Genomic DNA, 24,582 nt, shown 5'->3' with positions numbered 1-24,582 from the left:
AAGCACACATCTCAAGAATGTGGCTCATTGGGGGTGGTGGTCGCTCAGTGGGGCTGAGAAATAGAGGGTTCTAGGTTCGAGTCCCAGTGCGGACAGAACATGGACTGTTTTTTGGTAGGAAGGGAAGGTGCGAGAAACATTCAGGGCATTGCCAAGGCACCCTTGAGCAAGGTACCAAACCCCCAAATGCTCATATAGGGCCGAATAAATGGAATCCTTCCAACTGGGGGCATTTGGGTTTCTCCATTCTTTATGCTGTACCAGCAGGAAATGGAGCCCGTCGCCTATAGCAACCGCCCCTCCTTCCCAGCATCAGCACCACGACGCTGCACGCGCGCCCTGCCGCATCCTCAACTGCCCCGCACCGAGAGCTGCGTGCCTTGTCATCACGCACGCCAGGCTTCGCCGTGCGAACACGATCCGGTCTTTACAGCGTGCTCGTCCGAGGCAGAGTGGGGGGCGGGCCCGGAGGCCAGGGCGCGGCAGAAAAGAGCGACTTCCGCCACAAACGTGGATGGATTCAGACACGCGGGGATGTAGGTAAACTGCGCTGTTGTGCACGTGCGACGCCCGGCGGAGGCAGCGAGGGGAACATCGACGCGTACAGACGCACGAGCTGAACGGGACACCCGCGTGACTGCGGGGAGGACGGGGGAGGAGGAGGGGCGGGAGCAGAGGGGGTCGAGGTGCGAGTGACAACCACGGAGGTGGGGAAGAGTTGGTCACGAAGAAGAAGAAGCGTCGGTTCGAACCCGCCAGCGAAAAATCAGCGGATATTTATTTCCTGACGTGATCGTGGAGCTTTGATCGGCTCCGTCTTCTTCCCTTTCTTCTCCTGCGACAGGAGGAGACCCTGAGGAGGGCTGCGCACATGTTGGGGTCGTCGCTCCTCCCATCAGCGCCGCTGCAGAGAGCGGAACAACGACGGCTCGGCTGTTTGAGCTGGGATGCTTCAGCCTCTGCGGCCTCCTACGATCTCCAGTTACCGCAATGCCGCTGGCGAAAGGAGGGAGAGGTGGAGGACGGGAGGAGAGCAGGAGACAGCAGAGAGAGTGATGTGCGTTCTGCTGTTTCCGTCTGACGGCTGCACGGGGATGTAAACAGGCCCAGCTGACTGCTGGGGTGGCAGATGAGTTTCTTGAGGTGCTCTGTTCTCAGTTTTCTGCTGACAAAGTTCTCTGAGTCCTTGCTGTGCTGCACTGAGCCCCTGGAACCTGCCGCTGGAGAGCTTGTTGCATAATTTTGACTGAGCGGCGCTCCCTCTTTGGCTCTCTGTCTCTCTCTACACACAACTAAACTTTGATTGGTCAGCCCAGGTTAGGCATTCATTTAAAAAAGTCGTCCCCTGCACACGCCATGCCTTCGCCGTCGGACTCCAGCAGCATGGCCTCGGCCTCGGGGTCTCGGGGCTGGTCGGACAGCCGCAGGGGGATATCAGTCCGGGGGGCTGGCGGGGCCCGGCTGCTCCTGTACCTGGGGCTGTGTCATATGGGCTTAGGGGCCATGGTCCTGGCCTTCTCTTTCACCAGTATGGCGTTCACCTCCTCGGCCCGCGTCAGGCAGTCCTGCCCCTTCTGGGCTGGATTCTTTGTAAGCAAACATTTGGAAGCGTATGGAATCCATCGAGGTGGGATTCTGATGTCTCCTGTTGTGGTGTGTCCAGGTGGTGGCCTCAGGGATCGTTGGGATCATCTCCTGGAGAAGACCTTTGACACTGGTGGTAAGGGCTGTGCGTTTAAACATAAAGAAGCTGACAGAACTACAATGTATAATGTTTAACCCCGGAACACAAACCCACCGGGACAGGTTTGTTAGCGTCGCCATTTCTGATCTGAGGGGCAAACTCCTGCACACTGTTGCCCTCCTACAGGGTAAAGTTTTGAATGACCCCCCACCCCCAACTCTCCAGGTGTCGCTGTTCATGCTGCTGTCCGCAGTGTGCGTGATCCTCAGTCTGGCTGGCTCCATGCTCTCCTGTCAGAACGCACAGATGGTGAAGTCCATGCTGACCTGCCAGGTGCGTGACGTGGACTCCCGCTCAACAGAGGCGAGGGGGGGGGGGCAACACGGTCGGGAATAACCGCTTCCTTGTGTGTGTAGGTGGAGAACGGTCTGTGTGTGTGCTGTGCGCCCACTCACTCCTGCTCCATCAACGAGGTGACGACGCTGGTCCTCTTCCTGAACGCCGACTGTCATTCGGTCAGACATCAGCTGAAGGTGGGTGGGCGGAAGAACTGTGTGCTTATTTTTAACCTTTCCCAGATTTGGCTAATCTGGATTCTCGACAGGACCTCCTGTTCAGCGCATGTGGTCTCAGCATTCTGTCCACCATCATCTGCACGCTGTCCACCGTCACCTGCAGTATCCACATATTCTCTCTGGACCTCGTGCACCTGGTGAGTGCTGACCCGACTGACCTTTCCGCTCTTTCCTGCCCAGTCCAGCCTGGAATGCAGTAAAAGTTTCCTTTCCTCCCTGTAGTTGGCGCCGCATCGCTCTCGTTCAGTCAATCCCGAATGCACCACTCCGCAGGACGCCTTCCTCACCAACATCATGGACTTTGATGAGTTCGTCCCTCCTATTCCTCCACCTCCCTACTACCCCCCCGAGTACACCTGCAGCTCTGAAACCGACGCTCAAAGGTGCCCCTTTACGCGATGAGGTGTTTGCTGGTATTATCTGTGTGTGGACTACTGTACCTGACACAGCCTGTGTGATATTCTGATGCAGCATCACCTACAATGGCTCCATGGAGAGCCCCATCCCTCTATACCCCACTGACTGCCCCCCTCCTTATGAGGCCGTGATGGGACAAAGAGCCCCCAGTCAGGTGAGTGTGTGTTCCTCCCCGTAAGCCCAGACACGTGTGTTTGCCTCCTCTGACATTCTTCTCTGTCACTGCCAAGGCAACCATGTTTGATCCCCACGGCACCGAGCTGTCCGGCGAGAGAGGAACGTCGACAGCCTTCAGCGGGGAAGGTGAGAGGCACCAGCCAGAATCTTCAGATCCGGCTTTACTAAAGCTTCACAAAAAAGGAAGTCGCTGTTATATTTTTACTGAATAGCAGCTTGTCGTTCTAGTCTCCATGGACAGCGGATCTCTGATGATGTCCGAAATTGTGGACATCCCTGATGATTCCTCGCCTTCCGAGGACTCCTGTCTGATGGAGGTTGGACTGAGGAGCCACCGGGAGAGGGGCAACAGGACGGCCAGTGAAGGGGCAGATGGGATGGAGGGCGGGGAGTACACCTGTTTCCGTTACCCCCCTACTCAGACGCCAGAGAGTCCTCTGGCAGGAGGCCCACGAGCCAGGCGCTTCCTCAGAGGAGAGAGGTCCAACTCCTGCTCTTCCCCCAGCACAGCAACCCCCACCTACAGGTGAAGACGCATCTCAACCCACAGTCCCAGTAGAATTTGATTAGAACACAGACAGAAATCACGGAGTGGTGAGCATAGTCCTGAAATATGAAGGTGCAACCTGATTTAAGGCAGAAGTGTTGTGCTCACAGGTCCCCGGTGCTGCGTCGCCAGGCCTTGCTGGCCAGTAGCTGCTCCCAGCTGGAAGCCATCTTGGCTCCATCTCAAACATCTTCTTGCACCCCAGAGTTCCTTGTCAGCCCTCCCACTCCATCACACCAGGGAGCTCTCCCACCCTCCTCCGCTCCTCCCACCTTCACCTCCCCAGCGGTCGGCGGCCAACGGCGAGCTCTGCTAAGTGAGAAGAAGGACGGAGAAGGGTCAGTGGGGAGCAGCAAAGGGTGCATGCAACTGGTGAGGTCACACAGCGAGCCTGGCCTCGGATCCTCGACTGATACAGGTACGCCTGCCAAAAAAAACCCCAAATATTAGATAATATAGATATTTATCTGAATATTTGTGGATGTAAACTGTCTCCCTTTTACTGTTCGGTAGTTGACTGTGGCTCTGGAGGCAGCAAAGCATCCGTGGACACAGGTGAGACTTCCCCACATGGTGCCCAACAATGCAGGATGAAAAACTACAGAGCACAAGCAAACGTGTCCGATTGGGTGAACACTGAGGCTGAAACACTGCAAATGAGACGCGATTATACAGTGATAAATGAGTTCATGCTGTGGAAACAGTAGCGCGTCTCAGCGGGCCCCTATTACATATTTAAAATGAGGCTTCCTGATTAAAGATATCGGCCATATCACAATATTTTAACTGACAGGCTGTTTTCAGCCGAGTCGCACACGTTTCCTTATTCTGTGTTTTAAATGGAAAACCCCCGATATTCTCCTTTTAATCTTTCCATCTCTAAAAGGTCCGTCCTGTGAGGCATGGCTGCTGCCTCGCGCGTCCCTGTCTCCAGCTGCCGCTCTGCCGGTCAAAGGCAGTGGGAGATCGACAGGCACAGAAGCCCAGATCCCCTCCAAAGCTGCAGCCGCCTCACCGCTGCGTCTGCCCAAAGACTGTCACCGGTCCCTGGGGGACCTCAAGGTTAAATGTTTGATGGGGTGAAACAGGTCTTGGACTGTTTAGCAATTCTTGTTCTGATTTGTTTTGCTTATTCCCTCAGGTGACTCGGGGTTTGGTGGCTCGCTTCCTGCAGCGCTCCAAACGCAACGTGTCGCTCTCCTCGGACCATCCCGGGAGCGGCGGTCAGGGGCCGAAGAGGACTGTAGCGGAGGGCACTGCTGCTAACCACCTTCCCTCAGAACAGGTATGAAAAAAGCTAATTCAGCCCCTTCCAAGCCTGTGACCCTGTGACTAATCACTACGCCCTTATCAGGTCTTGCTTACCCTGTGGAACACCAGTCGCGGACGCCCCAACCATCACCCCAGCCACCCTCATCGCCGTGGACACCACCACTCTCACAGTGACAGTCGGCACAACCGTCGCCATGACAGCTGGGTACCAGAGGGGATGCACTTGCGCAGCTGCGGAGATTTAAGCTCCTCCTCCGCGTCGCTTCGCCTGTTGCTGACACCTCCGCACGGGTCATCGGGAGCTCTCTACTCAGAGTCCGCACTGTGAGGTGGACAGGAGCGAGAAGGAGGGATGGACAACAGGGAAGACAGTTGACTGGTTGCAAGAAGGACAGCGTGTGTAAGGACTTCCTCCTTCCTCCCTCCATTTTCTGAACCAACTAGTCTAATTCAGTGGTGCTCTTCAGCATTGTGGATGCTCAGCCGAGATCAAGCAACGAAACGGACACCAGAGACAAAATGTGGTCCCTGTACCGAGTGAGCAAATCTACAACTGGTCAAGAGAACCAAACAAAATGCAACTTTTGTACTGTATTCTCAGCTTCATTCATCTGTTCATGGAGACTGGAGGCAGAGCTAAGCTCACATTCATCAGGTCAACAATGCTATCAGCTACAGTCAGCTAATGACATTAGCATGGGTTGCAATATACTTCAACCCTATTGTACAAAAACATCAACAGGATCGCTCAGGTGATCACTTTTATTTTGTATTCCATATAAAAATACATTTTAGTATGCAGCGATATACTGACTAAAGTGCAAGACAAGAAGGCGGTTGCGCATGAGGGGAAGAAAATGCCATCACTGTGTTGATAATATGGGCAGTTCGGGCTTTTTTCCATACATAATCACCTTTACATTGACCTCCAAATATAGAACCAGCATTCCAGCAATGACAGCATTGCACGACACAGGTACATCCTAAACCTTGAAACGTGTTATCTGTAGGGGCCACCTTTTAATGTGGTGGTTTGATTTGCATCTATGCATGTTGTTTCTTTTTTTTTTAACTATAGCCTCCTAAATACAGAAGGAACTTTCTACACTGAGTTCCAAACACCTGTGTAACGGTAATGTCTTCAAATGTCTTTAACTGCATGTTTTGGCAATGCTTGGTCCTTTCTTTTCCCTTACACTGTTGACATATGATAGTTATAATATATTTATGTTTATACTGTAGGTTATCTGAGAGTGAACATCTGAGCAATGAGTGTAGGATCTCACTATTTTTGTCCAGATGATGACAGTGCTGTCTGTATCCTGGTTAGATTTCAGTATAAATACATGTCAGCCTGAACTTATCAGTTCGAGAGCTTTGAATTGCACTGTGGCTCTAATGACATGATACCCTTTTAAAATAAATGTACAGATAAATGCTGAGGTTGAGCTTTCCCGCTATTGTTTGCACTAGTTCTTTTGTGGTTAGTGGAAATTTCATTATAAGTGTCCGCAATAGTAAATATATATAAGGGCCTGATGTCTAGTTACTAGTTCTTTAAAATTTGAACTGGAATTCTTTTTCTTTCTGATTTTTTGTTTGTTTTTAATTTATTTGGGAAGATTTTGTCGTGTGCTCAATAAGTGAAGGCTCCATATTATTAACATCCCATTTTGGATACAGGTATATATCTGAATAATGGAAAAAGTACATATATACACCCCCCATAAATCCAACACCCCTAATTGTATTTCTACCTCCTGTCTTGCAGAAAATATTATAAAATGTATATTTGAGTTCACAACCTGGAAAATGAATTGATGTAATTAAATATGTCACTCCAAATTTTAAACACGTCAGTGGCAAATCTGAGTTATGAATTTCAAAGTATGAATAAATTCTATCTCAATTAAACACCTATATTTATTTTTTGTGAAATCGTCTTTTCGGGTCTTTTTTTTTTTTCGTTTTGTCTGTTTATTTCAAAATGAAAACGTCAATCGAAAGAGGCTCGCCTCTGGTCGCCCCGCTCCACCTAAGCCCCGCCTCTTAAAGATTCTTATTGGCCAGAACGACTGAAAGCCCATCCTGGTTCGATACTACTCACCAATGAAAAGGTTTGATGTCAAATGGAGCTTTTTCTTTCCACGCCCATAAACAATGCATTCTGGGAAACCTAGTCCGAGTTCTCTATGATAAAAACGACAGTAGCGAGACAACGAACTACAATTTGGACATCCTGTTTTCAGGAGACGTTCACATACATCAGTTTAGCATCGAGACGAAGAAACAGAAGATCAACAACTTTGTTGCATTACGCAGTACTATTTGAGATAAGAGGACAATATAATCATGGTATGTTGCCGCTTATGAATATAGAAAAAAACTTGTAATTTTGGATCCCTTTGTTGCCGTCAGTAGTCGATAGAATGCAAGAACTCTGTATAATCCATTGTCAGCTAACGCTTCATACAGCGACAGAGGAAGTTACTGGCTAATAACAGTGTTTGTGTCCAGCTTTAGCTAATCGCTTTACGTGCTCTTCGACCCGTGCGTGCCAAATTAACTTTAGACATTCAGCTTTGAAATGCATCTGAAAACATTCGGTTGCTAAAGACGTCCCGTGACTTCGATTATTGGAAAAATAGCACGGTTGTCTGGGAATGAGACGTCTGCTCGGCTGGTTCATCCGTGTCCCTAAAACCCTGCGAGCAGCGTGCCCTCCGGTCCCCACGCTAATGTCGAAAACCCCCTCTATTCTGCTGTGCACGTCATCTCAGGGAGACCACATCTGCAATGGGACGCACAGTAAAAAGCCACTTCAGTCAGACCCCCAGCTGTTCGAAGCCCAGTTTGAGGAGCTGGTGTTGGATCTAACAGAGGACATCTCTGATCCTGCGCTGGCGGACGCCCTGAGCAGACTGAGAGAGGTTTGTCCGTTTCCACTTGTGTCTGGAGCTTTTGACCAGTTGTTTTAAGTATTTGCTTGTGTCCTCTCAGGTGCTGATGTACAATGTTCCAGGAGGGAAGAGAAACCGCGGGCTCTCTGTGATTGACTCACTGAGGGAGCTTCTCCCACCCACTGAGCTCACTCAGGACATGGTGCAGCGGGCCCTGTTGGTTGGATGGTGCATAGAATTAGTAAGAAATGCAGTATTGTTGATTATTTTTGGCTGTTTTTCTGTGACAGTGAAATAAATGAAACCTCTATTTTTAAAAATCATTTTTCACTATATACATTCAGTAGATTGATCCTTGCCAATAAGGCTGACCAGCTTTTAATGCACCATTTTAGGTTTTTGATTCTCTTCACAGCTTTAAAAAAATATATTTCCATAGACTTTCTGTGTCGTAGTTGAGAAATACATTGGGAACAAACGCCTTTCCCAATCAGCTGAATCTCAACGCCATGTTGCTTTCAGCTTCAGGCATTTTTTCTTGTGGCCGACGATATCATGGACGCGTCCGTGACTCGGAGAGGACAGCCCTGCTGGTACAAGAAGGTGACACTGGATCCACGTCTGGAAAATGTCATTGCTCTTGGTTTTGCAGTACTGCTTAGTTACCTTGTGTGTTTGCTTTCCAGGATGGAATAGGCCTGGACGCCATCAATGACTCATTTCTCTTAGAAGGGTCCATCTACAGACTGCTTCGCAGACACTGCAGGGGTGAGCCGTACTACATCCACCTACTGGAGCTATTTATGGAGGTAGTACAGATCCTCGATGCTCAATTGAGCACATGCAAACACTCGGACGGGATCCTTAAACCATTTCTGTTTGGATCAGACATCTTTTCAAACAGAGCTCGGCCAGGCTCTGGACCTTATGACTGCCCCCCCTGGACAGATTGACCTGAACAGGTTCACAATGGACAGGTAGTGCTTTTATTCTGGGTATTCTGTACATTCACTGACCTCTTAAATCATATATATTATTTATTTGTTCTTTTAAGGTATAAAGCCATTGTGAAATACAAAACTGCTTTTTACTCGTTCTACCTCCCAGTGGCTGCTGCTATGTACATTGTGAGTATGGCAAAATTTAGCGGGACAACAGGGGCAACTTAAAATCTTTGGGGTAAATTCAGCTACACGCTAGAATAAAATGAAGTTATAAACTGTAAAATATACCAGGAATATCCCTATAATTTCTTTTCGCAGGCTGGGATTACCAGTAAGGAAGAACACAACAATGCCAAGCACATTTTACTTGAGATGGGAGAGTTCTTTCAAATACAGGTAATTTCCTTTTCATCTTACGATAAGTAGAACCTACTGTCCTCCAGTGTTATCAACCAGAGGATGCGTCTCGCCTGTAGGATGACTATTTGGACTGTTATGGGGACCCTGCTGTTACTGGAAAGATCGGAACTGATATCCAGGATAACAAATGCAGTTGGTTGGTGGTTAGAGCCCTGGAAACCATGACTCCTGAACAGAGAGCAGAGCTGCAGGTGAGATGATATATTGGAAATGCTGGATTAGCCACCAGTGCATCTGTGCCACATACAAATAGCACAGAATTTGTTATTGGGTGATTGGAATGTGCTTAAAAAGACTGATAAATGTACCGTTTCTGCTTTAAAAGAGCCTAATAAGCATGATACACAGTGCCAGAATTTCTAATCTCAATATTTCAAAATGGAATTCCAGGAATGTTTTGCTTCATTGTAATGCTGACAATGTTATCCAACCCCCATCTGCTCCTATTTTGCCCATATCAGCCTGAGCCAATGCTTTAAGAGGTGCAGATATAGTCTCTCTCTCCACCAGGGTGTAGCCAAACCGACTTTAACATTCTTCTTCTCCTCAGGCGAGTTATGGGCGCCACGACGACGAGAGTGTGCAGAGAGTCAAAGCGCTGTATCACGCCCTGCAAATGCCGACGCTGTACCACAGATACGAAGAAGAGAGCTACCAGCGGCTGCAGGAACTCATCGGCGCTCACGCACAAAACCTCCCTCACTCAGTCTTCCTGAACTTTGCCAACAAAATCTACAAGAGGAGTAAATGAGAGGGGGCGGGGCTTACCGGCATCGGGGTCACCCGCCTGTATTTGCTCTCACTTCAAGGTCAAAGACTGTAGAAAGGATGTCGGCAGGAAATGGCTCCTCTGGGAATGTTTGGGACAGCTGCATATGGGAATCTTTTTCGAACCCAGCTCAGAATAATTTGCTGGCTGTTGATACATTATTGAATATATTTTTCACCCTGGATGTCAGAAGTGCTGTCATCAGATCCAAAGCCCCTCCCAGCAAGTCAGAATATAGAAAATTATAAATACAATTATAACAGTTCATTTGTCCAAGCAGTTTTAACCAGCTTTTGCTGAAAGTTTTTTTTTTTTTTACATGGGTTACACTGATGTAAAGCCTGCGTGACTTTTAATTCATATTTTAGAGGATCACATGTTCTGTGACTCTGAAGTTTTTGTCTTGGTATGTACAGATCTGAATCAGACAGTTAAGTTATTATAGTTATATGGACAAACAATAAAGTCTCAGTGCTCAAGCAAATATTGTTTTTGATCATTTCTGAGGTAGACATTGTCTGAATTTATTATAAAACACACGGCTGATCCTGTTGCTGTTATGTCTTTTATATTTATACACTGTTTGACATCTTTTTATACATCAACATCCAAACTCCAACAATGTCAATTCAAGCAACAAGACTGACATTTATGACAATTAGTGGAAAATGTGGAAAAAGAAAAGCACAAAGCAAAAGATTCCAAAAAAACCCTAACCCTAACCCCATGACCCCCCCCCCCCCCCCCTGCCTTTAAGTAGCTTTATAATTAAAAACACGTTTACCACAGTTACTACTAGATAGAAGATTATGGATGTAACTATTAAAATTTATCTTTTTGCTTCTCATTTTTTCAATCAAGACAGAAAAATAAAAGGAAGTCAGTGAAGTTTTGTAAACTAAGTCCTGACGTCCATATTTATTGCAGGTAAATATCAATCAAAACATACACATGCACACAGATATGGGCAAACGTGATATTTAATAGGATTACCCGTGAAAATAAAAGATATATCTTCATATGCCCTAAATTATGTGTGAAATGCGCTTTCATTCGTCACTGGCTGTATTTAGGACTGTAAATAGATTATAAAACATCTAATGAAAATAATCTCAAGGAGCAGCCAAAGTGCCGTTTTCCTCCAACAGTAAATACATGGGTGCAGTTCAGATAAGCAAAAAAGGAGAAAGGAAAAGTGAATCCTCCCATTCCTCCCATCTTGTGACGCCATCAATGAATCCGATGCAACTGGGGGCACTGGGAAGGGGTGTGGTTTGGCCGTTTCTGTGACGGAGGGGGCCGATCGAGGGATGCTCGCGAGAGGACAGATGCTGAGGCAGTAACCGACCAAAGTCCACGTCCGCACGGACCGCTGCGTCCCGCAGAGCCCGCAGAAAATGGAGACCTTCGCCCCGCTCTTCCTCTGATCGTGAGTGCGCTCCTTATTTGTGAGAATCCTCGCGCGTCTTTTGCGTTTCCAGCCCGTCTCCGCTGCGTCTGCGTGGCCCCCCCCGCACGATGCTCCCGTTTACGGGCTGCATCCACGGGAAAAGGCGTCAATTGAAGGGTTTGTCGCTAAAACGATGATCTTGATTGGGATAAAACGATGGGAGTAAGATGAGAGTAATAACAGGGGCGGATGGGCCTGTGTGTGAGGGCGATGCGGCTGGAGGTGCCCCCTCCCCCCCCTCCTCCCCTCATCTCCCCTCTCCCCATCAGAGGATCAATACATGCAGGGCTAAATAACTGAAGGCTAGACGGTATCAATCACAATATATAGGTACTTATAAATGATTGTTATCACCATTATTTGAAGGCTTTGCATTCTTTGACAGCCATGTCGGTGAGACCCTGTGGTTGATTTATATTCTTCAGATGCTGTGAAGGGCACTGTGGAGGAATATATGCCAGCCTTTGGGAAATGTGCTTTAAAAAAGGCAGATTGTGCTGGCCATCACTGCAAGTCTTTACGCTCCAGTTACGTACGGGTTTTGGATCGCTCTGGGCGAATTGTTGTTTCTTGGATCTTTGTCTCACTGCCTCCTGTCAGAGCGACAAAGATGGAGACATCCTGTCAGCTGCTAAAACATGGATATCAGTGGTCAGTGAAGCCAAATGTGGCAGTGACGGATCCAAACGCAGTCGGCAGCAATTGGCATTTTCCTTTAATACTCATCGCAAACTTGTTTGAACTGAAAAAAAAACAGTCTAACATCATAGCTCAGTACGAGTTGTTGAGTGTTTTAATGTCTTTTTAAAATTCCAAGTATTATTTAAATGATACTGTTGTCAATCGCTTACCTCCATATTCAGAACAGCAAGTATCATTATTGCTTTTATTTATTTATTTTTTTCCTGACCACTGAATCCCTTTCAGGGTCTCGGGGAGGGTGCTGGAGCCTATCCCAATCCCACATGGGTCCACCCCTGAATGAGTCATCAGCTCATTGCAGGGCCCTATGTGAACATTTGGGGGTTCGGCACCTTGCTAAAGGGTACCTCAGGAGTGTTCTGATGGTGTCCCAGCACCTCCTTCTCCTCCTCCACCTACCAGAACAACTTCCATGTTGGGGCTTGAACTGAGACCTGTCTGCTTCTCAGCCCAGTCCCCTACATCCTGAGCTACCATAGCCTTTTTCTTTAAAATCTCCATAACTACTAACACAGAAAGTAACCACAACACATAACCACACAAACCAAATCACCGTAAACTCTACATTTACGGTTATACTATGCAGGCACGCTTTTTTTAATATATATACTGAAGAGCTATATAATGGTATTTGGCATGAAAAGCCCAAAAGTGACTAATCCAGATGTGGGGTCTAGCTTCAAAGGCTTGGCCCAATAAAACAAACTTCTGTAGAACATGACGAGTCTCTTTGAAGTGTTGGATCTGCATACAGTATACACGTTGTTCACTCTGTTTCTGCTTTAATGTTGCAGGATCCTGGGAGTCAAGCCAAAATGTGACTGTCACGGATTGTCGCGGTTTGGATCTGTCCGGGTTTCTCAACACTCGTTTCTATAGCAACACCTCTCTCGCTCTTTCCCAAGAAATCCGGTTCCGGCGATGTTGTCCTCAAACTGCTCCTCCCAGCCGGCGAAGCCGCGACGCTTTGACACCAGTCGACGGACCACTGTTGCACCAAAGTCTCGCGGTCCCGCTTCTCAGAGGGAGGATAAGAACATGAACACCATCACCTCATCGTCCCCACGGCGGCCTACTAAAACCCCCATCGCACCGGCCAGGAGCAGGGTGGGACTCCAGCCTAGGGCGCCAGTAAGCCAGTCCAGGTTCAGCTCACAAAAACCGGCTTTGCCTGTCTCAAAATCAGTCCGGCCCAAACAGAGGAATGCACGTGCATCAGCAGCGACCAAAACTGCACCTCCAGCAGCTCCTCCTCCCCTTCCCTCGGTTCTCTCCCTTGATCCAAACTGCAACGAACCCAGCCTCCCATGTCTGTGCTGTGACGGGCGCTCTCCGCAGGACAACAACAGTATGTTCAACCACAACCACAACAACAACAACACCATCTCTCTGAGACAGCAGCTGCAGATGCCTCTTCCTCCACCTGTGTTGCACCAGAGGCAAGATGGGAAGGTGGCCAAAGAACAGCCTGCATCTCCTGAGCAGGCGCAGGCCCAGATGGAACTCCCCGCTTGCCCTGCTGCCGGTCTGGAGAATGAAAATAAAAATGCAAACGAAAGCACAAGTTTGGACAACAAGAAATATGTGGAATTGCAGGAAGAAGATGACAAGGAGGAGAGCAGCGGGGATGTCGATATTGACGACGAAGAGGAAGCTGACGTTGACGAGGAAGACGATGATGATGATACCCTTGTTCCATCCTGCTGTGACTGTGGCCCCTCTCTCCTGGAGTTTTCACTTTCCTCCTCTACCTCTTCTTCATCCTCCACTTCCATTAGCTCTTGCTCTGATTTGGAGTCAGACTGTGCAGATCAATCTGCCTTTATCTGCTCTTTCCAGGACAAAGATAATCTAGCCAGCATGCTTTCCCCTAAAGACCACTCTGCTCTTCTACAAACCTCTGAATGCCAGCCTCCTGCTCGGTTACCCCCGTCCCTTCCTCTTTCCACTAATCCTTTTATCCCAATATCACATTCCCCTTGTTCCCCCGATGAAGGCTACCCCTCTGCTTTGGACTCACCCTCACCTGACTACCTGGGAATCAAAGATGATTCTGAAGTCACCAAACTGGGTTTGCTTGACTTTTTAGAGTCCGTAGGGGAGTTTGGGAAAATGGAGCGATTCAGCCAGGTGATCCAAGTTGCTCGATGGGACTTGGAGGGGGAACAAAACTGGGATGTATTGAGGGATCGTCTGGATCACCTGGATCGCTTGGAGAAGGTGAACCGTGAAGTGAAATTGGCTTATGTTGCCAGACTCCATGAGAAGGGGTTTGATCTTGGAGACCTCGAAGAACAAGATCTCTCAGACGTCATGGATGAAATGGGCAACATTGAAATTCCCTGGAAGTTGTATAAAGGACAAGGAGGAACAATGGGAGACTCTCAGGAGTTTTCAGATGCAGGGGTTGATCTCACTGGCCCATCTGACTGTGATGAACCTTTTGTTCCCGATTCGCTCACCCCTTCCCCCATTGAGCCTCCGCCAAGACCCCCCAAACCCCCTGCACGTCATGCCAGCGTGAGCTCTGACCTCCATACCTACATTAATATCAGCAGAGAGACCACCTCCATGGTGGTATCCACCTCTCCTACGCTCTCTACTTTCTCCCCCAACTCCTCCTCTCCAACATTCACCACTTTTAAATGTGAGAAACCCTTACCTCCAGCTCCACCCTCTATTCCTCCTCTCCCCACCGCAAAGGCAGTTCCTTACCTCACACTTTACACTACACCTTCTCCTCCTCCATCTCTCCCCACCCCAACTCCTCCCATTCCTCCACCTCGGAGGCGCCACCTTGCCCGGAAGGAGGCACAGCGGCTTGCCGCTCTTCAGGCAGAACAGGAAAAGACTCCCCTTTCTCTTCCTCCTCCTACCACACGTCCCCCACCCCTTCCTCCTCCGCCAGTGATCTCAATCTCCTCATCTCCCCCTGGTATACCACCTCCACCTCCCCTCCCTCCTCCCCCTTCCTTCCACGCTTTGGACGTAGAGATTCGGAAGCTTTTGATGCTTGCTGGCTTAACCCAAGCAGAGCTCCTCAAACTCAGTCCAGAGCTTGGTATTTGTGTTGGGGGAATGGAAAGTGATGAAGAAAGTGTTCCTTTATCCAGGTCTTTGGAGGAAAATGAGTTTCGACTAAAAGAAAACAGCAAAGATGGCGTTGGGTTGTTGGCCAAAGATCGGAAGTCCAGCAGAAGCAGTCCAAAATTAGATACCCCTGTCGAAAATAAAATGGGGGAGGAAAGCAGAGACACGCAGAGGACAACTTCTTTCACAGAGATAGCGAGGAGAAAGAAAAGGAACAGTGGTTTGTACTCAGAGCCTTACTACAGCACAGGTTTTAGCAATATACAGGAAACCAAATCAGAGAACATGAGCTACGAGTCTTTTCCCTATCCTACTGAGTTAGCAGAAACACCTCCGCCCCCACCTCCTCCTCGCCCTTTACCTCCCATCCCCCCATCTTTGCCCCCTGTCAAAGTCAGCACTCTACCTGCAAACTCTGCACAGCCCGAGCGATTCGATTGGCTGATAGCGTTCACCCCTGAATGTGAAGGTTCGAAACAGTCCCTGGACATGAGAAAGTGTCCCGTCGACTCTGAGAAGAAGGCCGGTACCTCGAGCGCGCCTCCAGGGTGTGCTCCAAAAGTGACAACATTTAAGGAGCTACGCTTCCGAAACAAGAGCGCGTCCCCGCCGACAAGGGTGATCACCGACCCCGACCCCGACCCGACTGTCATAACCCCAGACCCGGACATACTGTACAATCTGAAATGGAGACGAGAGAAGGCGGGCAGCGATGGCAGCCAATGGGAGTACACCTCTCAAGCTCAGGCGTTGTTCATGCAGCCACCACCAGCTCTGACCTCGATGGCTGCCCTGAAGGAAATGCTGCAGAGAGCCGACAAGGAAGGTGGACAGCTGGAGCTGTGTCCGACGCAGAAGTTTGGCTGCTCGGTCAGCGACAGCAGCCTGTGGACCACGGGCCGACAGTGGGAGCGTGAAGATGGGAAGGAAAGAAGAGAAGAAAAAGTCGAGGTCGCTGTGAGAGGAGAAGCTGATGGAGGAAGAACTTTTGAATCAAGAACTTCAAGTGAGTATTAATTACCATGGTGTTAGTATTTATTTTATAGGGTCCACCTAAATTTAAGCCTAGTAATGGATAAGTGTTTCTTATGATGATGAAGCGGTTCTTCAGACAGTGTAATGAAGTCTTATTAAGGGGATTTTTTTCGGGGGGGGCAACTTGGCGATAAAGGGAAGATGGGCAAAATTGTTGACTCATTTTCAGTAATGATGTATGGAACAAGAGCAAAGACACGCGTCACATAAAAAGATGATGCATCGCACGATGGAAAGGAGACGTCAGTGGGTGTGAGATCAGGGATGGAAGCAGTAAACAAGACAGTGGAAGCTTAGAGACAAGAACAGCGGTGTTAGATGGACAAAAAGGACAATGAAGGGAGTAAATCTAATACAAGGGGAAAGAGTTTGGAACGTTTCCAGCCACTACTTCCTGCACCATGTACCAGAGTGTGACATCATCACTGCCTTATTCAATTATTCATCCTCCCTTCGGCCCAAAAACTAAGAGTAATAATGGAGCAACATTGGGCTTGTTACATTTCTTTGCAGTTCATCTATAATCAGCTCTCTCTTTTACCTTTTCTTATCTTTCTTTCTGATCTGAAATCATTTTCCGGTCCTCTTTCCATGCCTCGGCTCAAATCCAATCAACTCTTTCTTCTCTCCCCACCTCTCCTCCTACCTCCCTAGAGTGGCACAAATAGCCAAGATCAAGTTACTTATCTCATGCAAGTCTGCAATTGTTACATAGGCACTATGAAGTTAAGAGTGCAAATATGGTGCATTTTGGAATTTTCTGTTTCTATAACCTGCCCCGACTGATGAGTGCTGATTTTATCATGAGTAAGATAATTACCTGTAGTTGATTTACCTGCCTCTATAGTTTGCCATTTCAAAGTTTTGGAATCCATTCTTTTCATTCTGTGTGTGCCAACCAATTGGCAATAAGGTGCAGCCATCTTTGCAAAATAAAACAGAAAAGCCTGTTTACACCTTTAAGAGTCGGAGGGGCGGATCTTACTACAGGAAGCAGTTGCCCAGAACTCCTGTCACGAATATAGGAAGTATCGTGTGTTTCTTCCAGTCCAACTCCAGCCTGTCCCAGGTAGGGTTGCTAACTCTTAGCTTTGCTGTCTGCTAAAGGTCCTAAGAGCTCTCCTCCCATGAATGCTCACAGGGAATCAGGAAAGAAGCGCACAGAAGTTATGCTTTGACTGACTCAGCATTACTCTGTTTGCTGTACTGGTGGAGGGGGGTGGGGTGGGGTGGGGTGGGGTGGGGGGGTGCTGCTGAGGAAGGAGTGGGGAATAGAAAAGTAGGAAACACAGGCAGAGGTGATTCAGAGGTAATTATGTTGTGCACTGCAGTAGAGTTCTGTTTTGTACTCCATGCTCTGTGCGCTTGTATAAAATGAAAGTGAAAGCTGGAGGTGGACCCCGATGTGATAGATCTTCACCAATGATAATCTGACTATGTATAAAAAAAGTTGAATCAAATAAATGTATTTTTTTTGGTGCTCATTACTCAGCTCCATTGACCCTCATGTAGTGTCTGTATGTAACTGTCAATCAACTGCTTAAATACTCCATGATGATACGTGAAAACTGTTCTTTACATTTGCATTTTTTCCTCCAATGACACTAACATTTTGTGCATTTCTCTCTCTCCTTCCCATTTCTTTGCCATATTTTTTCTTTCTTGTTTCTTCGGACCTGCTTGTGTCATTGTGTCTGTCTGTCTCTGCTTTGCTTCCTCATATCCTGTATGCTTACCCTCTCTGTTCTTCCTCCCTCGCCTTTATAATTGGTGACCTTTTCCAATGATCAGTTTCTTCCCCCCCACTGTCCCTTGCCCAGTCCTCCCAACCTTACTTTCTGCACTCTGCCCTCCCTTCCTATCGCCCCGGCCATTACAGCCCCCAGTTTTTCACGGATCCCAGACCCCAGAGTCATGTGGGCAGGGAGGCCACAGATGAACCCCGTGACAGGTGGAACCCCTCTGCTGTCAGCTCGTCTGATATTCACAGAGATGATTCCAGCCCAGATTTAAGCTCAGGGTTTAACTCCGATTCCATGGTTGATGTTTGTGTCGACTCTCCTTTTGATAATGCAAAGATCTTTGACATACCCACAGACTTAACATCTGACTCGTCGTGTAATTTTGACTCCCTCTATTGTAGCGACTCAGAGACTCAGAATGGTACAAAAGCTAAACCAGACACGCCCCCTGATGGAACCGCAGAGCCCCCAGACTGCACCACCCCGTATAAAAACATTGAGGTGATGAGGCTGTACTCAAACGGCATCAGTGCTGCTGACTCTCTAAATTCAGGAACACAAACCCACCCCAGTCCTGACACCAGCAGGGCTAGGAGATATAAAGCGCTTCCACCCCTCCCCACATATTACCTGTACCACCCTAAAAACTGTCCCCTGCACCGGGGCGCACCGCCTCGTCTCTCCCCCATCGGAGCGCTCTCCCCTCCCCATCGCTCTGGAGCGCCCCCTCCAGGCACAACAGGCGCCTGCCTCAGTTCCCCGCTTTTCCCCCGCTCTCACACCTTGCCTGCCCTCGCTGCTCCCCTCTACTACCCAAATCTCTACCCGCCTATACCACCCACGGCACCCCCTCTGCCCCCAAAACTCTACCAGGTTCCTCTGCGGTCACACGTGACGAGTAAGACTACTCTCCTTTCTCACGACATCTTATACTTTCTCCGCCATTGTCTGAAACCTTGCGTGCATGTATGTCTCGCTTTCTAATGATTTCCAATCTGAATATGGTGGTCCTCACACTTTTTTTCAACCTGGGGGGGAGCCTGCAGACACGAGTAAATGGGGCATTTTAATGCGGCAGAAGGCAGCTCCTTGCAGGTCACCTGATACGTTTATGCAGAACATCATATTGAAACTGTTAAAAAAAGGGCCTCTTAAAGGGTAACAGCTGTTCTTGTCAGAAGGTGTCTGGAGCACCTCTCATCACGCTCCGTGTCCACTTCTCTCTGTCTTCGTGTCAAGTCTCGTCTCTACACCTTCTGTTCTTTTGAGTTTCAGTGCATGATGTTTTAAAAGGTTACGTGCATCTTATGCCAAACGGTAGCCTGTTTATGATCTTCAGGATTATCCATGTGTATAACCATGAAACCAGTCCCACTGTGCACAACGCCCCCCCCCCCTTTGCACACGTGTTCAGCTGGATTGAGCCTGATGTGGTCACGTGCACAGCTGTACTTGTGTTTGATTGTAATTTTGGTTTACTGCATGGGATCCTTGGCGCATACAGAAAAAAGATCTCCTCATAGATGCAGATGTTCCACACTAACCCCAGTAATCACCTGATTTGTTGCTAATCGAACCATCTGCTTTTGTACGTCAACTCCAGTGCTTCTCATTGCTCAACTGCCCCTACAAATGACACTAGAATAATAATAATGTAGAATAACATTCCTGGTCGGTGATTGATATTTTTTGTACTTTTTGTAAGTAATCCCTCCTTCACGCCTGCTGTCAGCTGTCCGCAGCGCCTCGTTCGCCGGCTCCGTACCGAAGGCGGAGACATCGTGGATGGGCGAAGATGTGAAGCATCGACTGAGAGGTCCGGGCCTGTCCTCTCTGCGCCTGCAGGAAAAAAAAGGTTTGCTTTCGACGTGTGCGTGTGGGTTTGCGTGTGCGTGCGCGCATGTCTGGCACAGTTTAACTGGTAGTGTCGCTCCCGTCTCCAGTGCTGGTCAGCGCAGTCAGTGATGCGGTGGAAGCCATCTTGGGCCAGTTCAGTTCTTCTCGGACTGTCGTTCAGAAGGTCAGTCGGTGTTGGAGTTGGATCACAGCAGAGGAAACACGAAATGATCCGGGAATCATTCTTGTTCTAATCTTCTCCTCCATCTTTGGTTCTCATGTATTCTCTCTCCTTTTCTCTGCACGTTATTTTCTCCCTCTCACTTTCGCCTCCACTCCTCTGCCCCCAGACTCTATCAGGGGACAGCACCATAAATCCAGCTCTGGGCCGGCTGGTGCTGCAGAGCCTCTGCCCTGCCCTGCACAGCTTGCTGACTGATGGCTTGAAACCGCACCAGAGTGACCTGATTGCAGGCAGAAGGCCAAACTCTGCCTGGGGACTCATCCAGGCCTCCACCAGACCAGGTAGCAAAACTAAGCATTTAGTGACTTCAGCGTGATACGAGGCTGTGGGAGGATAGCGATTGGCTCCGCACTTTCTCCTTTCTTCCCCGACCCTTCGATCAATGGGCCAAATTTAGCAGAAAGGACGTAAATATTGAGTAGCCTATAGATTTGCCTGCGGTTTACTCATCTCTGTTGGTGTGTTCCTTTTTCTCTTTTTCAAGGCCAAAAAACGCAGATCTTGTTCAACCTTCAAGTCCGGGTTTCGGAGCTGCCCCAGCTGAGACACAGCAGACAGAGATTTAACGCATTTCTCCTTGGCCTGCTTAAGTAAGCGCTCAGTGGTCTCCGTGGTAGCGGCCAAAGCCCCCTGATGTTGGTTAACATGTGACTCTAACGTTGTCTTTCAGTACCAAGTTTCTCGATTTCTGGCTGTCTCACCTTCATTCCTGCACCGGTGAGTTCTCGTCTCTCAACATTTTCTGCACGTGGGCCTTCGTGTTTATAACGTCTCCTGTCTGTCGTCCCCTCAGATGTGCTTGAGACGTATTACCACCCCGCCTCCTTCATGCGTCTCTCACTCAGCACCTGCCGGCCTTTGTTCGAGGAGCTGCTCCTCGTCCTGCAGCCGCTCAGCCTGCTGACCTTTAACCTTGACCTGCTCTTCCAGCACCACCGTTTCGAGCCAGATTGTCACAGCCCAGATGTCCCCAGTCCACCATGTCAGGAGACTGGTTTCCAGCTGAGAGCCCAGTCCAAAAGCAGATACATTGAAAGCCTGTCTGAAGTAGACTTTGGAGGCTCGAACCCCTGGACAGCCAAAGAAAGTCCGTCACCCCTGGGTGATCCAAAGAAAGCAGCGGTCGGGTCGACGGATGGCAGCGCTGAACGTGAAAACCTGTCGATCGCTCTCGGGCACACGAGTCCTCAGCTTCTGTGGGTGCAGGACAAGGAAATCGAGGCGCTCCCTCCTCCTGATCTTGAGGAGGACAGCTTCGTCCAGCAGGCAGGACAGGTACTCCGCTTTGCTTGTTGCTGAGTGCTGAACATGCTTTTGTGATCCTTCAAGGCTGACGTCCCTCTACTTGCAGGTGATCCAGCAGGGGTGGGGGGCTGTGAAGCGTTGGGGAGACAGACTGAGCCAGAACCTGGCCGAGCTGAGCGCCAAGAAGGAGGAGGTAAAGCCCGATCTGACTCTTCAGGTCCAGGCCGGGAGTGACTTTGCACCGGTCAGCAGTGACGCTCAGGTTCCCTTCGGGCTGGGGCGACTCTTTGGTGCCTCTAAAAGCCCCAGCAGCCCACAAGGTCACACCCCACCGAGCAGGTTTGCCCTTTAATCAGACATGCGCGGTGCATTATCTCATCTGAGTGAAATCAACTCTTAAATAATTCAGCCGTTGATGCTGTTTTAAGAAACGTCGCACTAAACTCTTCTTTGCCCCCCCCATCCCCCGGCAGACGTCCCTCCCAGTGGCTGGCTCCTGGTGTCTCTGCACTGACGCGTATGGTGAGCAGCAGCTCCGCTCCCATAATAAGGAGGTTCCCAGAAACCCTGGAAGAAACTGAGCAGGAATCAGACACGGAGGACGATGCCGTGGAGATTAATGACAAAGCCAGACCACTCAGGTTGGTGATGGAAATCTGTCTGTCTGTCTGTCTGTCTGTCTGTCTGTCTGTCTGTCTGTCTGTCTGTCTGTCTGTCTGTGCAGTATAACATGAGAGCACATAGAAGAGCTGATGAGGTCTTTCGAAACAATTTTCTTTGGACTGGATATTAATAGAAACATTAATACCAAAACCACGATTGGCTTCATGAGGAGTCCTCATTATTTTATTAGAAAACAACAAAGGTATTGACACCTTCTACTCCACCAGGGCTATATGAGACCTTTTGCTATGGTGGGTGTTGGATCCTGTCCTCACTTATCCTGTATTGGATTTGTGTAATCCTGCACTGAGTCAGGCTGGATTGGGTTTCATTGTTGTTGGGGATACTTGCAACGTCGCAGTCATCAGAATATCGTATGAGTCAAAGCTAATGGCCGACTGACCACTGCTTCTCTGGAAGTCTTAAGCGGCTCTCAGCTTTTAGAGCTCATTATTTGGTAGTTGTGCAGCCTCGTCTGCTAAAAGCACCGATTTTGCCAGCTCGCTTTCACCTCAATCCCGTCACAGTGGCTCGGTTGTTTGCGTGGGAGGTTTCAGCTAAGTAAAGATGTCTGCTCTCTCTCTCCAGGTCAGTACGAACCCTGTGCGACCACGCCGGAACGGGTTCGGAACTTAGCTTCTGCAAAGGGGAGCAACTCGTGGTGTTAGGAGGAGTCGATCAAGACTGGATTCGCTGTCGTCAGGGAGACAAAGAGGGGCTGGTGCCGATTGGCTACACCTCTCTCATCATGTGACCACCACCATTATGACTGCACTTCATCAACAAGTTAAAAAAAAAAAGTAAATACATAAATATTTAAGTGAGTATTGAGAGGTCCCGACGAGGCTCCACTACTATGAAAGGGATATTTCACACTTGCTTGAGTTTGAGTTGAGTGCATCACGCCATCTGCTCGGCTTCACGTGCATCAGGAGCAGTTCTCAGACCTCCACGGTCCTCGCCCTTTATGAGCATATGGGAAGCGCTTTTTTTTTCTTTTATCGCAGTATGGTAGCATTAAGCTAATGGATCTTGGCCGCAGGAAGGCAGCAGATGGTGTAAAATAATGACTCAAGTTAAGCTCAGATTCTTTCACACTCGGAGTGAAACATCCCTTCAGAAGTCCTCCTCTCACTCTCTGCTCTCCTCAGCCGCTGATCTGAACCCGTCTGCAGGGTCAATTCTAAGCAATTAGCCAACGGTAGCTCCAAATGCTTTCAGATCGGCCGCTGCCAGTCAGGAGGTGATGGCTTTTACCCCCCATCGATTTCTATAAATCAGCTGTAGAGAGGAATGGGCCAAAACTTCCCGGAGTACTGGGCCTTATCTCCTGTCCCATTGTAATGTAGTGAACTGTAGCCGTGTAGACCCGTGTTCGATTGACCTTTCGCCCTGATGACCTCTCAGCTAATCGCTTCATCGATGTGTGTTTGACACGTTTCTGCTACTATATTTGACTGTATAAATATACATAAAATATATAAATATAGATATGTACACATAGGTATATAAATTGAGACGACTATTACCAAGATAGATAGAAAGACAGGCGAAGAAGTGGAAGGGGATGGTGAAAGGCAAGCGAAATATTTTGGCCACAGGAAGGAAGCAGGTGATTCGCTATGATGCTCATCTGCATCCTTTCCACACTCATGAAGTGTCGTCAGTGCAATAGAACGCTGTGTGTTTGTTGTAAGTATCAGATTGAGTATATATGACCTTTCCTCTCCCTTGCAAACGTCTTGGTGTTTCATTTATCCATACGTTTATCCATCACGCCACCATGCGTATTATGAAGTGACTGCTTGAAGACCTTTAATTCTCAGCAGGCCTCAGATCCGATGTCTGCTTTCATCCCAGAAAGGGTTAAAAACAGAATCTGCTTCCTCACACGGCTCCAGGTGCACTGATGGAATCCCTGAATACACTAAAACATGGGGCTCGGTTGCCTGCTCTTCACCTTTCATCTCACTCTCTGCATCCGTTTACCCTCCTGCCGCGTTGGCTCTCCATACCTGCTGATATTAGTGGTGATAGTGGTGAACGTGTCACGTTTTGTTGGCCATTGTCTGAATTTATGACTATGCATTAGTTTAAAGACACCTTTCAGTTTACAGATATGACGTCCTTGTTGCTGCTTGAATTCAGGATTTCACCGATCAATCAGGTGAAGCTCACTTTTTAAGTTCTTGTGTTGCCTCGTCAACGCCACGTAGCATGATTACCGCCATTACTTACATGTTAATTACATGTACTCACACCCAAGTGGCTACAATAAATATATAGGTGATCATGTAAGTTGATGATTTAAATGAATTGTTTGTTAATTTATTTCGTCCTATTTATTGATCTTGGGGTTTCCGACCCATGTAGTGTCTCTCTATCTATCTGGGTTCTGTGTGTGCGTGCGTGTGTGTACTGTGTATGTTAGTGTAACAATGACTTTATCCTCCTTCCTTTCTCTCTCTGGTGTCATGTAGCCTGTAGACATCCCCTGTGTCCTACTATTGAATATAGTTCAGTGCCCTGATAGTGTCATTGTCACTTCCTGCATGTGCTTGTTTGTAAATACACCTAATAAAATGATCAGAATAAACTCAGCCTGCGTTGCTTTTTTGACCCGATCAGAGTAAAATGTGGCCTCTTTTGATCTTTCGAGAAAAGTGGAGCCATTCAGCAACCTTTAATGCATCGATGCTTGAAGGTGAATACGTGAAGGGTTGGAAAGGGGACAATAACGCGCCGGCGTGAGCAGCTGCACACCCCCCATCTTGTAAGTACTTTCTGCTGATAGCGTCCTTCATTCTGGGTCATTATGGAGGACGCCAGAGTTTGAGATACAATCCAGCGCCACTAGATAGCACTGTTAG

At 48.4% G+C, this 24,582-nt stretch overlaps 3 protein-coding genes across 8 annotated transcripts; all 3 read left to right on the top strand.

The window, feature by feature from the left end:
- The first annotated feature begins 258 nt into the window (after window positions 1–258).
- fam189b (family with sequence similarity 189 member B) lies at window positions 259–6,610 on the top strand. Of its 2 annotated transcripts, XM_057044867.1 has the most exons (15): window positions 259–744; window positions 845–1,590; window positions 1,664–1,720; window positions 1,910–2,017; window positions 2,101–2,217; window positions 2,289–2,396; window positions 2,482–2,642; window positions 2,731–2,830; window positions 2,907–2,979; window positions 3,082–3,379; window positions 3,511–3,818; window positions 3,914–3,955; window positions 4,287–4,462; window positions 4,542–4,685; window positions 4,755–6,610. In XM_057044867.1, the coding sequence occupies exons 2-15, from the start codon at window positions 1,357–1,359 to the stop codon at window positions 4,998–5,000; spliced, it is 2,172 nt and encodes a 723-aa protein (XP_056900847.1). In that variant the 5' UTR covers window positions 259–744; window positions 845–1,356; the 3' UTR covers window positions 5,001–6,610. The 2 variants fall into 2 exon arrangements, with proteins under 2 accessions (XP_056900847.1, XP_056900846.1); XM_057044866.1 differs by having other exon boundaries at window positions 259–1,590.
- Window positions 6,611–6,869: 259 nt separating this feature from the next.
- fdps (farnesyl diphosphate synthase (farnesyl pyrophosphate synthetase, dimethylallyltranstransferase, geranyltranstransferase)) lies at window positions 6,870–10,189 on the top strand. 2 transcript variants are annotated; one of them, XM_057044875.1, is made up of 10 exons: window positions 6,870–7,027; window positions 7,453–7,602; window positions 7,673–7,813; window positions 8,095–8,175; window positions 8,259–8,381; window positions 8,461–8,549; window positions 8,627–8,699; window positions 8,835–8,912; window positions 8,993–9,127; window positions 9,487–10,189. In XM_057044875.1, exons 1-10 carry the CDS (start codon window positions 7,025–7,027, stop codon window positions 9,685–9,687), a joined length of 1,074 nt encoding a protein of 357 aa, XP_056900855.1. In that variant the 5' UTR covers window positions 6,870–7,024; the 3' UTR covers window positions 9,688–10,189. The 2 variants fall into 2 exon arrangements, with proteins under 2 accessions (XP_056900855.1, XP_056900854.1); XM_057044874.1 differs by lacking the exon at window positions 6,870–7,027 and having other exon boundaries at window positions 7,041–7,602.
- A 767-nt stretch (window positions 10,190–10,956) lies between these two features.
- rusc1 (RUN and SH3 domain containing 1) lies at window positions 10,957–24,312 on the top strand. Of its 4 annotated transcripts, none has more exons than XM_057044858.1 (12): window positions 10,957–11,134; window positions 12,652–15,953; window positions 17,774–18,622; window positions 19,457–19,579; window positions 19,668–19,744; window positions 19,911–20,085; window positions 20,289–20,394; window positions 20,475–20,521; window positions 20,598–21,079; window positions 21,156–21,388; window positions 21,523–21,690; window positions 22,301–24,312. In XM_057044858.1, the coding sequence occupies exons 2-12, from the start codon at window positions 12,779–12,781 to the stop codon at window positions 22,464–22,466; spliced, it is 5,601 nt and encodes a 1,866-aa protein (XP_056900838.1). In that variant the 5' UTR covers window positions 10,957–11,134; window positions 12,652–12,778; the 3' UTR covers window positions 22,467–24,312. The 4 variants fall into 4 exon arrangements, with proteins under 4 accessions (XP_056900838.1, XP_056900837.1, XP_056900842.1 ...); XM_057044857.1 differs by having other exon boundaries at window positions 19,430–19,579; XM_057044862.1 differs by lacking the exon at window positions 17,774–18,622 and having other exon boundaries at window positions 10,963–11,134.
- Window positions 24,313–24,582: the final 270 nt, after the last annotated feature.

Source organism: Takifugu flavidus, chromosome 10 (genome assembly GCF_003711565.1).
Source record: "Takifugu flavidus isolate HTHZ2018 chromosome 10, ASM371156v2, whole genome shotgun sequence".
Lineage (NCBI taxonomy): Eukaryota > Metazoa > Chordata > Actinopteri > Tetraodontiformes > Tetraodontidae > Takifugu > Takifugu flavidus.
The sequence above is the reverse complement of the archived record's forward strand: the minus strand, read 5'-3'. Positions and strand labels throughout refer to the sequence as shown.

Coding starts and splice junctions, on each gene's coding strand:
- fam189b (XM_057044867.1), top strand. CDS start 1,357: ATGCCTTCGCCGTCGGACTCCAGCAGCATGGCCTCGGCCTCGGGGTCT. Junction 1,721..1,909: donor GAAGACCTTTGACACTGGTG/GTAAGGGCTGTG, acceptor CCAACTCTCCAG/GTGTCGCTGTTCATGCTGCT. Junction 2,831..2,906: donor GACAAAGAGCCCCCAGTCAG/GTGAGTGTGTGT, acceptor GTCACTGCCAAG/GCAACCATGTTTGATCCCCA.
- fdps (XM_057044874.1), top strand. CDS start 7,336: ATGAGACGTCTGCTCGGCTGGTTCATCCGTGTCCCTAAAACCCTGCGA. Junction 8,700..8,834: donor TGGCTGCTGCTATGTACATT/GTGAGTATGGCA, acceptor TTCTTTTCGCAG/GCTGGGATTACCAGTAAGGA. Junction 9,128..9,486: donor AACAGAGAGCAGAGCTGCAG/GTGAGATGATAT, acceptor TCTTCTCCTCAG/GCGAGTTATGGGCGCCACGA.
- rusc1 (XM_057044857.1), top strand. CDS start 12,779: ATGTTGTCCTCAAACTGCTCCTCCCAGCCGGCGAAGCCGCGACGCTTT. Junction 18,623..19,429: donor TCTGCGGTCACACGTGACGA/GTAAGACTACTC, acceptor ACTTTTTGTAAG/TAATCCCTCCTTCACGCCTG. Junction 21,389..21,522: donor GGTCACACCCCACCGAGCAG/GTTTGCCCTTTA, acceptor ATCCCCCGGCAG/ACGTCCCTCCCAGTGGCTGG.